This window comes from Aphis gossypii, chromosome 1 (assembly GCF_020184175.1).
Source record: "Aphis gossypii isolate Hap1 chromosome 1, ASM2018417v2, whole genome shotgun sequence".
Classification (NCBI taxonomy): domain Eukaryota; kingdom Metazoa; phylum Arthropoda; class Insecta; order Hemiptera; family Aphididae; genus Aphis; species Aphis gossypii.
Genome location: NC_065530.1, coordinates 26,010,541 through 26,023,695, shown reverse-complemented (window position 1 = coordinate 26,023,695; position 13,155 = coordinate 26,010,541). Strand labels below are relative to the sequence as shown.

Sequence of the window (13,155 nt, the reverse complement as noted above, 5' to 3'; positions counted from 1 at the left end):
AGTAGTAATAAGTTATAGGTAAAGATATCCAGATACCTATCTGTTTTCCAAAATAAAAATTATTTCATACATCATCTAGTATTATGTTTACGATAACAATATAATAATGTATCCATATACCTACCTATTATTGTTATTATGAATTAATTGCCTACTGGCTATTGTAAATACAAAAGCGTAGTTTTTTTTTGATACAATAAAATTATTAATAGATCGAAATCTTAGATAAAAATTAATTGGAACAAGAATTGTTTTTAAAGAGTTTTATTCGTAGTAATTTTAATCTCCTGAACGAAATTAAACATCTAATCGAGTACGAAATTGAAAAAAAACTTCAAAAATGTATTTAAAATTATAAGTAGATTACGTTTAACAATAGACTTAGAGCAATAATGATTTTGTGTTAATATATTATAACTATTAATGATTTTATTTTTGTATAAATTATTAGTAATTTATTCAAACATTATATTATGATAATTATCATGTTATTTACAAACAAAACTTCTATACAAATTAAAAATGTTTTAAAAGAATTTATTTTGAATCCAACTTAGACTGTTATGCAAAATATTCAACATACACAAGTTTAATATAAATACAATATAAAATCATAGTTAATCTACATTTATCATAACTTTTTAATAGATGAATATTAATTGTCTTGTATTATAAATAACATTTTTCTTACAATTATTTTGACTAATAAAAAATATTGATTCTTTATCATTAAAAACTAGTGTTGTTTTTAAAATCACGAAGAGAAAAGGAGGAAAGGACTGTTTTTAATATAGTTAAACGAAAATTTTTTATACAATTAATTGATCTTGTGAATAAAAATATATTATTAAATATGATTTTTTATGCAAAATATTTTCTACCTAAACGTGGTATTATAACAGTAATTGATTTATTAAAAGTTCAAAATGTGTTTTTCACTCAGTGCTTTAAAGATTAATAATTAATTATAGTTAATCACATTGCATACAACTTGTAACAGCATTATACCTTTTATAAAAATTGGTCGTATTTAAAATAGTTGCATATAATATTTTTTAATTTTATATAATCACTTGTGTTTATTAAATTTTTTTATGACAAACAGTGCTTTTACTCAAACTTGATACTTCATAAAATAATTATGAAAAATAAAAAAAATAAATCAGAATTATAAATAGCGCTAAGCTTACCTTTTGATCTAGGCATGATTGAGTTTGTTGTCTGTATGTTAATGATACGTTGAAATCTAACTACGGCACGACGTGTGTTTCACTATAGCTGGACTAAAACGCGCGCACTGAATTACTATAAAATATGTTTATGCCTCAGCAGCGCCAACAACAGGTGTCACATCACTATATTACTTAAAAATAGGCGGGATAACTCTATGATGTATCCCCTCCATGGTACATAATGCATTAGCATATTTGATTAGGGGTATCCCTATTCTTTATGAACTTTGGATTTTAGTTGGACCAAACCAAACCATAACAATGATTAATATTATGTACTATGTAGATTCTAAGAATTTTTATCAATTTGTTTATAAATCAGTCATTATAACTATCTATATTATAATATTATGGTACATTTAGGCAGATAATTTTACCTTATCTAAAATTATATGTGGTTACTCATCTTTTTGATTGTTATTGTAATTTATACGAATTTAATACACAGTATGTCATCATTGATGTGTACATAATATTATAATAGAATAGCCATAGTAATAATATTATAAGTGTTTATGTATGATTGACTAATTTTTAAATTGAAAATAATAATTTAATAAATCTTATAAAATATTTTATTTCAAGTTAAATATTGGTATTTTACTAGGTAATACACATACAAAGTATGCTTAGAAACTTACAAAATCCAAGTAGTTATAATATAGAATACCAACAGGCAACAGCACATAAATATATTTATTAAATCTAATTCAGGTTATACAACAATTAAAGGATTTATAAATAATATTAATTTATATCAAATTAACATTTTTTTATGTAATACACTTTGAAAGAAAAAATAAAGTTTTAGCGTGTTATTAAAATAAATCATAATATTATAGTTGTAGGTTTGCAGAATGATTCATTAAGCTCGCTAACCCAAATGTTTTCCTGAAATAATGAATTAATTTAAATTTAAATTTCTGAAATATTTAGGAGCGTAGATGATGGATCATACATTCAAATTATTTAATTATTTAATTTAATTTTCATTTATACCATATAACAAAAGTGTTCTGTTGACAATATTAACTTCATTTTTTTCAAATAAGAATCATTATATTTTTACTTTAAATAGTTATTAAATGTTGTTGTATCTCAATAAAAAAATTAACGAGTAGGCACTTATAAATTATTATACTTCGTTAAATTAAAAAAAAAAATAATAATTGATTAATATTGTAGACATTATAGATTAATAAATTGTGTTAGTGAATTACGATTGTAATTTGTACAAATTAAATGAAATAAAAGTTACTACTTAAAAATTCCAAAAATCAGTACTTGGAGAAATTCATTATTGAAGAAAAATGAAGGTGAACATGTTTGGTTAATCACTTTTTTTAAATAAGTAAAAATTTTCAAAAAAATGTTTTAATATTATCAATACATTTATAATTATCAAGCATTTGGCAAAGATTTAACTGACAAACTCAAACAATTATTTTCATTCGTATTAAACTCAATATTTTAATTATATACGTCATATTGTGTCACATTTGAGCAAAACAAATAAATAATATGATGATGTATATGATACATTTGATAATAATAATAATTTATTAGATAAAAATCCAAATCTCTGTATAAATTACAACAAAAATATGTTGTTGTGTATTGATTATAATACAATAGCCAATAGATCAGTCGTTATCAAGGTTTTTATTATTTTTCATTTTCATAGTTGTTTGAAACGTATCGACAACTCTAAATAAAAAAAAACACAAAGTTTTAAAACATTGTGAATTTATTTTTAAATATTATTAATATTCATAAATGTGTAAAAAAAAATATTCAATATATTGAGTATGATTAAACTTACATACATTTTTTAGTATTTTAATCAAATAATTGAAATATAATGCAGAATTATAAAAATTATGAAATAGTGTATTTGATATTAATCAAAACAGTAATATAGGAAGCTTCAAGTAGTGTGATTGGATATATTATAATAATTGTTATAGATATAAGATACTTGAAAGTATATGTATATTACGTAGTGATTTTTTTATTAATGTTTTATGCACTTACCTATTATTATTTCTAACTTCATATATTATTTTTAAGAAGACGTCACATCAAAATTTGTTATCTCCAGCTCTTACACGTGAACAGTAGAGAAAAAGAGATTATAAAAATCTTTTATAGATTAATAAATATCTAATAACACTCAATAGTGTGACCAATTTGATAATGCATAACACAAAATTGGTACTAAAAAATAATATGGTTGTATTTATAAGCATTTTTAAATCTAAATATTTTACGAAAAATCATCATAAACTAATTTAATTTATATTTTACTATAGGATACAAAACCTTGTTGCAGACTCTTTCCAGTTTATTATACGAATTATAAGATTTTTTGTTATTCACAGTGATTGTTTGATGTTATTTAGTGAGATGATAAGTTTATATGTGTTATTTGTATGTTATATTAGTATAGTATCATGGGTTCTTTTTAAACTACTAAACTAATGATACACATTTATAAAGCAGGTAGACATGTTACTATGTAAGTACCACACTGCTGTAAATTAGGTGTTGAGTAAGTAATTGTAATTAATGTATTCAATTTTAATTCAATGATATATTATTGTATATTTGTATACGAAAAACGATTCTGAGTTGAGACGATCTAGTATATCATTAAGTATATTACCATGGCACGATTTTTGATATGGCTAAAAATCATTTATTTTACTGTCAGAACCAATTAAGTTAGGTTAATATAATTTTTCTGAAAAGATTGAATTAATTATAGTATCAGTATTTAATTATTAAAGGTAAAAATATATATATTTATATTATATTCAGTAGCAAATTGTGACTCCAAAGCATGCTCATTTATCATAATGTATTATAAATTATTTAATTTATAATTAGTAAATAGTACACAAATTTGTATTTATTTATAAATAAAAAAAAATAATACAACTTCATACACTCGTACACGTAAATTATATAAATCATTGACGAAGCGAAAAACGATGAGCATGCCTGAGTGGATAACATCACGGCGGCACGGCTATAATAATGTTGCAGGAATGGAATAAATGTTATACATATAAGTAAAATAGAAATAGATAAAATTGTAGTCATACATATTACATTATGATTTTTTTAAATATGTAATATGTTATTTTCGTTATTGATGACAAAAATAATTTTTGTATTTTTACCAATTATGTTTATATTCTTAAATATGCGTCGCATGCTGAGCATTCCCGGAGAATTCAGAACATTACTATTAATATTTAATACTTAAAAACAATGTGAATATGTGGATAATATAGACACTATCTTGAAATTAATTTACATAATTTGAAAATTCCATTGCTTAGGTATAATAAAATGTATGATATACCTACACAAAAGTTTAAATTCCCTATACGAATAATGTTTTTGAAATATTACAAAATAATTAACATCGTTATACATTGTTAAAATAATATATAATTTTGTCTAATTATGGACTAAAAATAAACATAAAAACAATTGAGTTTGTAAATTTTTTACATTGTTTATTTCTAGTATTGACTTAAAATTTATGATATATTATATTATATTTTTATATCTTAGCTATACAAATGAAAGATTTTATATATTAATTGCTGCAAAATACTTTTAGTTTGTAAATTTTAAATAATTTTGTATGCATATAAAAAAAATTGAGCTTATGCATTTTAATATTTTTATATAGATTCAAGAAAAATTTATTTAAGGTCTTGTATTAAAATACAAGATCTCAAATAAATATATATTATGTTGTACAAAATCGATTTTTTTAGAACTGATTTTGAACAAAAATTGCAGTTTTTCTTAATTTTTTGTTAGTTTTCCCCGATTATTTTGATAAATACTGAAATAATATTTTCTTTGACAAATACCAAATTTTTAATTATTTATTCCAAACCATTCTCTAAATTCAACATTTACAGCAGTGTGGTACTTACATAGTAACATGTCTACCTGCTTTATAAATGTGTATCATTAGTTTAGTAGCTTAAGAAAACCCATGATAATATACCAATATAATAAACAAATAACACATATTAACTTATCATCTCACTAAAATAACATCAAATAATCACTTTTGATAACAAAAAAATCTTATAATTAATAAAATAAACTGAAAAGAGACTACAACAAGGTTTTATATCCTATAGTAAAACATAAATTAAATTAGTTTATGATGATTTTTCGTAAGATATTTAGATTTAAAAATGCTTATAAATACAACCATATTATTTTTTAGTACCAATTTTGTGTTATGTATTATCAAATTGGTCACAATATTGAGTGTTATTCGATATTTATTAATCTTTAAAAGATTTTTATAATCTCTTTTTCTACTGTTCACTCGTAAGAGCTGGAGATAGCAATCTTTGATGCTTTATTAAATATTAACTATTATACTTATTGTGTACACATTCAAAAAAAATATACACATTATTGTAAAATCAATTTATTCATAGCTCAAAATCTAAAATAAATATTGGATATAATATTTTTACAATGTATGTTTCTTTTAATTCAGTTTTGCGTTATTTAAATAATAAAACATGTTTTATAATTTAATACCATTGGTAAATCAACTCGATATATCTTTTATGATTTACCGAGATAGGTATATGGATATTTCAATTCTTTACAAGTACTTTGAAAACATTTCTGAATTTCGTATAAGCTACCAATTTACAAACGTGTTTTCGTTTCCACTTGTCCCTTACATGATTTATTGGTAAATACTATTTGACATTATGATATACCACATTAAAACTACTTAAGTTCCTACATAATTTCACAAAGGCTATGACCAGTAAATAGCTACATAATTTATTGTAGATGGAATATTATCGATCTAAATAATTTACTGATGGAATGGACTGCATTTGACTGGTATAGGTCAATAACAATATATTTTATTGTCAATATTATACAGTACAATCATTACCTTTACTCAATAAAAGTTTTCGGGACTAAATGCACCTCGAAATAATTTAATGGTAGGTAGCAGCTAAAAATTATTAAGGTATGTAGAATTTTTTTTTTATGCACAGTGTAATCGGAAATTAAATTTGTTTTACTATTAACCTATAGTATGATTATTTTGTGTACATTTTTGTTTATTTTTTTTTTTATGACTATTATTCGTATTAATATTGACGAGTACCAAATAAGTAAACAATACATTTTTAGTAGGGTATTTTATGAAGTCTTAGATATAACATCAGACAGGTTTTTTTATTTTAAATGTATAGATTTAAATTTTACAGTTTTATTAAGAAATAATTATTTTTAATTTATTATATTCAATTTTTGTTAAAATTTTCATTTAAATACAATAATTGTAATAAGGCAATAACTAAAAATATTATAATAATTAAATTAGTTTAACAAAGATATGTTGGTTTTTTTCATAAATAGGTTTATGCCACAATTTATTGTCTTAAAATTTCATAGTGTACATTATTATACTAAATAATTTTTATAATCGTTTAAAATAATTTATGAAATATATTATACGCAATACAACTTAGTTATGCATTTCAAGTTATATTTTATACATTGTTGTTAGTTAATATTTGCCTAGTAAAGAATACATCTAAAAAAACATTTTATTTTATTAATAAATGTTGTTACTATCTAATAAATTGTTTTGTTATTTTGTATTCAATACCAATAGGCCATAATATTCTGTTAAAATTTGGCAATTCATCAAAAACACAAAACGTGATCTGTAAAACCTATTTTATACTTTGTTAAATTATTGATAGACGTTGAATAGAATAAGTAAATCATTTAGCTTGTTTTATCTGCATATTATTTTAATAATGGATGAGTCAAATATAAATGGATTATAAATTATAATATCTGTTGAAATCGTTGTATGGTTTTATTTTTTTATATTTGAATGAAAAAATATTTGTTTGGTGTTTTTAAATATTTAATACTGTGTTAAATTAATATAAATATACGGTCTATCGTGGGATATTTCCAATAAAAGGATGTCATTGGTAAACGATTCCAGTATGATTTAATTGTGTTTTACAACATTATTTAATGTGTTAGTATAAAACAAAAGTATATAGTGCAACATTTTAATGTGAATAGTTTTATTATTTTTTTTTTTATTTATTTATTTTTTTTTTTAACATTTTAGTTAGTGCTACTATAATTGTTTTTTTATCCTTTGTTCTATTTTAAGTTTTATATAAAGTTCCACGAGAAAGAAATATATTTACGAAAAAAAAATTGTCATTTTAATAATTTAATTAATGAATAAAAACAATTAAACAATTTTTAAACAATTTGTAGTGTTGATATTTGTTGATTTTTTTTTGATATTTAATATAATATATTTATAAAAAAAAAAATCTGGAAATTGTGATGCCCAAATGAAATATGAATTCCTACAAATAATTTGAGTAAATTAAGAATTATAAATAAATTTTATTTTCTAGGTAAAACAAATTTAAATAAAAAAAAAAAAAACATTTTAATACTTAGAATAATATTTTGTGTTTAAAATTAGATTAATGCAGTTTGAAAAATATGAAATAATTTCGTTTTTAGTGTTAATAGTCTATATACTCTATTGTTTTAAGTACTGGTAAGAAATATAATTTTTAATTGTTATTTTATTGTTGTTAAATGTAAGTATATATTTAGATATCTAACTTACCTGAAAAATACTGTACTTTATCAATTAATGTCATATGTTACAATATGTGTTTTATTAATATAAAAAATCTAATTAACGATATCACCGGTGATACCCAAAAGCACAATTGTACTTGTACTTTTGTACAATGCTAGTGAGATAAAAGCACAAAAGAAATGTTATCACCTGTTAATATTATTACCTGATACAGTATTTTAGACGTTTTACGACAGATTTCAACAACGGTTATATAATTTGTCCATGTTTTATCTTAACAAATAAAAATAAAAATAGCAGTAAATCCGAAGTCATCTCAAATATACAAATATAGAATAAAAAAAAAGCGGGCAAGTGAGTACCGCTCTGCTGTACATTAGGTGCCGTATGGATCATTATTATATATTATAGGAGTGTTAAATTTGAATCCAATGATAGTTATCATTGTATACGAAAAACGATTCTGAACGAAGATGATTTGTCAGCCTAGGATATAATTTCTAGTGGTTGGTGAAAAAGGTGGTTTATGTTTTAATGGCCTGAATACAACAAAATTTAAGTTCTTTTATAATAATTGTAAGTTAAACTTATGAAAAACCTTGTATTAAATTTTCAACTCTTAGCTACTTATTCAAAAATTTTTATGAAATATACCTACAAAATAATTTGCAAATATTCATGGTTTTGACGAATTGTTGTCAATATTTGAACTTCAAATGCTAATAAAAAAAAATTGTGCCTATGTATTCTTATAATTTTTTAATCACTATAAGAATAACATATGAGGAACTTTGTATAAAATTTTCAAGTATTTTGATAGGGCCAAAAAAATTTTATCGACACTTCAAAAAAAATTTTTCAGAAAAATTGAAAATTTCAGTTGTCTATAAATAGCTCAAAAAAACTCAAAATATTTCGAAAATTAAATCACGTAAAGAAAACGCTAGTCTTAATAACTGATAAAATTTTCAAGTATCTACGACTTATACTTTTTGAATAATAACAAATATTTAAAATCGTTTGAGGATAAATCGTTATCGTTACGCGATTTCGTTAAAATTTAAAATTCAAACGCACTTAAAATTTTTCCTATAATGATGCTTCGAGTTTTCTCTATAGATACTTGAAGGTAAACTAATGGAAAACTTAGTGTTGTATTTTTAATCCTTAGTTATAAACACAAAAAAAATTATGATTTTTCAACTTCAAATAATTTGCAAATATTCATGCTTTTGACGAATTTTCGTCAAAATTTGAACTTCAAATGCTAATAAAAAAAAATTGTGCCTATGTATTCTTATAATTTTTTAATCACTTTAAGAATAACATATGAAGAACTTTGTATACAATTTTCAAGTATTTTGATAGGGCCAAAAAAATTGTATCGACACTTCAAAAAACATTTTTCAGAAAAATTGAAAATGTCAGTTGTCTATAAATAGCTCAAAAAAACTCAAAATATTTTGAAAATTAAATCAAGTAAATAAAATGCCAATCTAAATAACTGGTAAAATTTTCAAGTATCTACGACTTATACTTTTTGAATTATAACAAATATCAAAAATCGTTTGAGGCTAAACCGTTATTTAGCGCGGTTTTGTAAAAATTTAAATTTCAAACACTCATAAAATTTTTTTGTCTGAATCCGGTAGAGTTTTTTTTACAGATAATTGAAAAAAAATGTATGGAGAACCTTGTACCAAATTTTCAAAACTTAGTTATAAAAGAAAAAAATTTTATGATTTTTCAACATCAAAATTACTTGCAAATTTTCGCGTTTTCGACAGATTTCGTAAAAATTTGAACTATAAACGCTTATAAAAAAAAATTGTGACTAACGATTTTTAATTTTTTTTAGCTACATTAAAAACAACTCATAAGGAACCTTGTATTAAATTTTCAAAACTTTTTGGTCATCCAAACATTTTTTATCGACACTTTAAAAAAAATTTCTCAAAAAAATCGAAAATTTCATTGGTCTATAAATAACTCAAAAAAAGTCAAAATTTTTTGAAAATTTTACTATATACGGATACCACTGACATTAACATTTGGTGAAAATTTCAAGTATTTTCAGTGATTAGTTTTTGAATTACAACCATAAAAAAAAATCGATTTGGTCGAAAACTGGTTTTGCGTTAAAATTCCCGTTTTTCCGTCATTTTTTTTTTGGTTTTTCCCGGCGCTTTTGAAAACTATTGGAAATTTTTTACTTTTGACCCCAAAGTACAAACTACATTCACTTTCCTATCCGAAACAGGGTCCACTTTTTAAAATCGGAGCACTTTTACTGCTCCAAAACGTGGTGACAGACACAAAAAAAAAAAAAAAAAAAAAAAAAAAAACACACATCATTGTAAAATCAATACATTCATCACTTCGTTCAGAATCTAAAATCCTGATTGGAATAATTGAAAAATGTGAACTTCAAATTTCAAATGTAACTACAAGGTACCTACTCGTTTTAATTATATTCGTGATACTTGTAAATTTAAAATAATACACAAAATTATAATTTTAATTTTTAACTAGTTTCAGTGTCACAAATTTTAATACTTACCATAGTAAATCCTTAATTAAATACTAATAATAAGTACCTATTATTTTAATAAAATACAATTTATTTTCATACAATTGGTTGTTAAAAGGGTAATTTTTTTTTGCGTGTATAGGATATAATATTTTATTTTCGTGCTTTTGGGTTGCGTTTGGGTCATATTTTGTGCTTATGGGTTACAGCTGATTTTATAGTAGGCACGTACCTACTTGTTTTGTTGATAAACTTTTAAGTCTTTTAATTTATAATAGTATTCATACAACTATAACTATAACACATATTTTATAATATAACTTGTTGCTATTGTATAATAACCAGTACTATACTAAACAATTATTTTATATAATTTAATAAAGTGTGCTGTATGAAATATTTATTATAGAAGTAAATTTATCGTTAAAATTTAAATATAGGTACAATAAAAATAAAAACTATAATATATAGTGTAATACATATATGTCATGATTAGGTAATTTTGGGATATTTGTTTATGATATATATTATATCTATATGATGTAAACTATTTTATAAGAGGTACTGCTGTTGTCGAATGTGTGTTATAATACTGTGTAAATCTAATTTATAAAATTGAATATTATGTAATTCAACATTTTTTAAGTTATCATTAATATAATTCGATTTTCTCTACTGTGTCTATTATTTATTTATAAATGAATACAAGATCTTTGTTAATAGCAATATTTAAACTTGGGTTTCGTTATATTCTAAAAATTTACATGGCAATTTAATATATATTTATTTTTATAACTGTGTTTATAAAGTGAACTGAACTTAGTGGCAAACGGTGTTAAATACTACAGTAGTTTTTATTTAATCCAGCCAAAAGTATTCACATATTAAGTGCCAATAGGCAATTATATTCTTAGGACTAAATCAATCATAAATCTATCTAGTTGTTGACGAATTCGTATAAAAATCGCTATCTGATTTATCCAGAAATATGACCATTGTATATTTATTTAAATTTATTAATACACTTTAAAAATATCTTCAAAAAAAGTTTATCGATATGATTTTTTTTTAAATAATCAACTTCTAAAGTTGATTAAAAATAAATAATAAAAACTAAAAACTGACCGTGTTCAATGTTCATAATATTTAATTATTCCAAAATATTATTCTCTGGATATAATTACATTCAATAACATTAGGAAAAACTATAGTTAACCATTAAACATGTTTTTAAGAAATGTCACAAGTTGTGAAATTTATTATCAATAGAACCCTATCTTATATATAGATTTTTAATACGTAATTGGTATATCGTATATGATGATTATGTATCTTTTATAATATTATATAGATAACGTGTACAGTGTACTTACACGGCTGCACACAGGTAAAAATATACCAATATAATACCCACCTGCTTTTGTTATAGTGGGGCACGATAATTGCCACGCTTCCCTTTCTTATTTCAACGTTGATTAATATTTTAACTTGTCACACATACCTAATAGGTTTTGTTAAAGCACATAGTAGATACCTATATTTTTGTAATAATCCACTTGAGTAGGTATTCAATATAATATTTAGGTATTGATACGAATTCCAAATACTTACAATTTAACTACAATAACCGTACCTATTTTGATTATAACATTATAATTCGCTTATTATAACTATATTTACTATATTTATATAAATACATATTTATTAAATATTATCAAAAAACCACCTATATTTTATCAAATTGTAAAAAGTTCTTTAACATATTTTATTTTTGTTATCAATTTTTTTTTTTTCATAACTTTCAGTGATCAATAGTTGATAGTTTTGAAATATAGAACTTTAAGAAATTAAATAAAGAGTTAAAAAAAATGGTATAGTTTAAGAAAAAAAAAATGTTAACATAATATAAAATAAATACCTAGGTATTACCTAATTTGATAAGGTGTAGGTATTTATCATAACAAACAACTACATTGTTATACTATACAAATCAAAAATCGTACATAAGATGTACCAACGTACACTTTAATTCAAATCTAACATTATATAGAATTGGTTAGATTTTAGTAGGTACAACAAATCTATAACTGCGTTTGATAAATAATTGATGTTTTTTACGAACCTGAAGTATAAGCGCATGGTTGACTTAAATTTTCTGTAGATGAACATTGATCACTATGAAATGTACCATATTCCTTCATTTTGTCCTTCATTATGCGGTGAATTGATTTAATTTAATTTTATATTGAATATTAAATTGTTTAACTTAACATCAAAAAAGATATTTAAAACGGTATACATGGACAATATTATTTAGATATCCTGACTGTTTAATAAATTTACAGCACTTGACTGTTTTATCAACAGTCTAATCCATATTATGTGAAAAAAAAAACTATTAAATGTTATCTAATATAACGAGTAACGACATTAAGTTATACCTTATACTATTTGTACACCGTCTATACGTATGATTGACACCAACTATATGATGATATTATCTTACACGGGACTACATTATAATATACCTATATATTCCGTATTCAATCACCAAAATAGGTACATACCTGTTTAATGTCTGTACACAACGATCCAATTATTATATTTTAAATATTGTAAATAACAATTTATTTTAAAAGGAAGATTTCATTAATTTTAAAGTTACATTTATACAAAAATATGTATTATTTTAATAGGAATTTAAAATTTTATTTTTAGAAGATGTC

The 13,155-nt window shown here is 22.5% G+C and overlaps 1 protein-coding gene across 3 annotated transcripts in view; it reads right to left on the bottom strand.

Moving 5' to 3' along the window:
• The window catches only part of LOC114122385 (aquaporin AQPAe.a), a 34,337-nt gene extending 21,626 nt beyond the window's left edge, over positions 1-12,711 (bottom strand). The window contains exon 1 of one of the 3 annotated variants that reach the window (XM_050209225.1): positions 12,552-12,711. In XM_050209225.1, coding sequence (XP_050065182.1) covers positions 12,552-12,642 — 91 coding nt within the window. In that variant the 5' untranslated portion in view covers positions 12,643-12,711. Of the gene's footprint in view, positions 1-1,190; positions 1,359-12,551 lie in introns of those variants that run through there. The other 2 variants (XM_027985033.2, XM_050209232.1) reach the window with 2 other exon arrangements.
• Between the last annotated feature and the right edge of the window lie 444 nt (positions 12,712-13,155).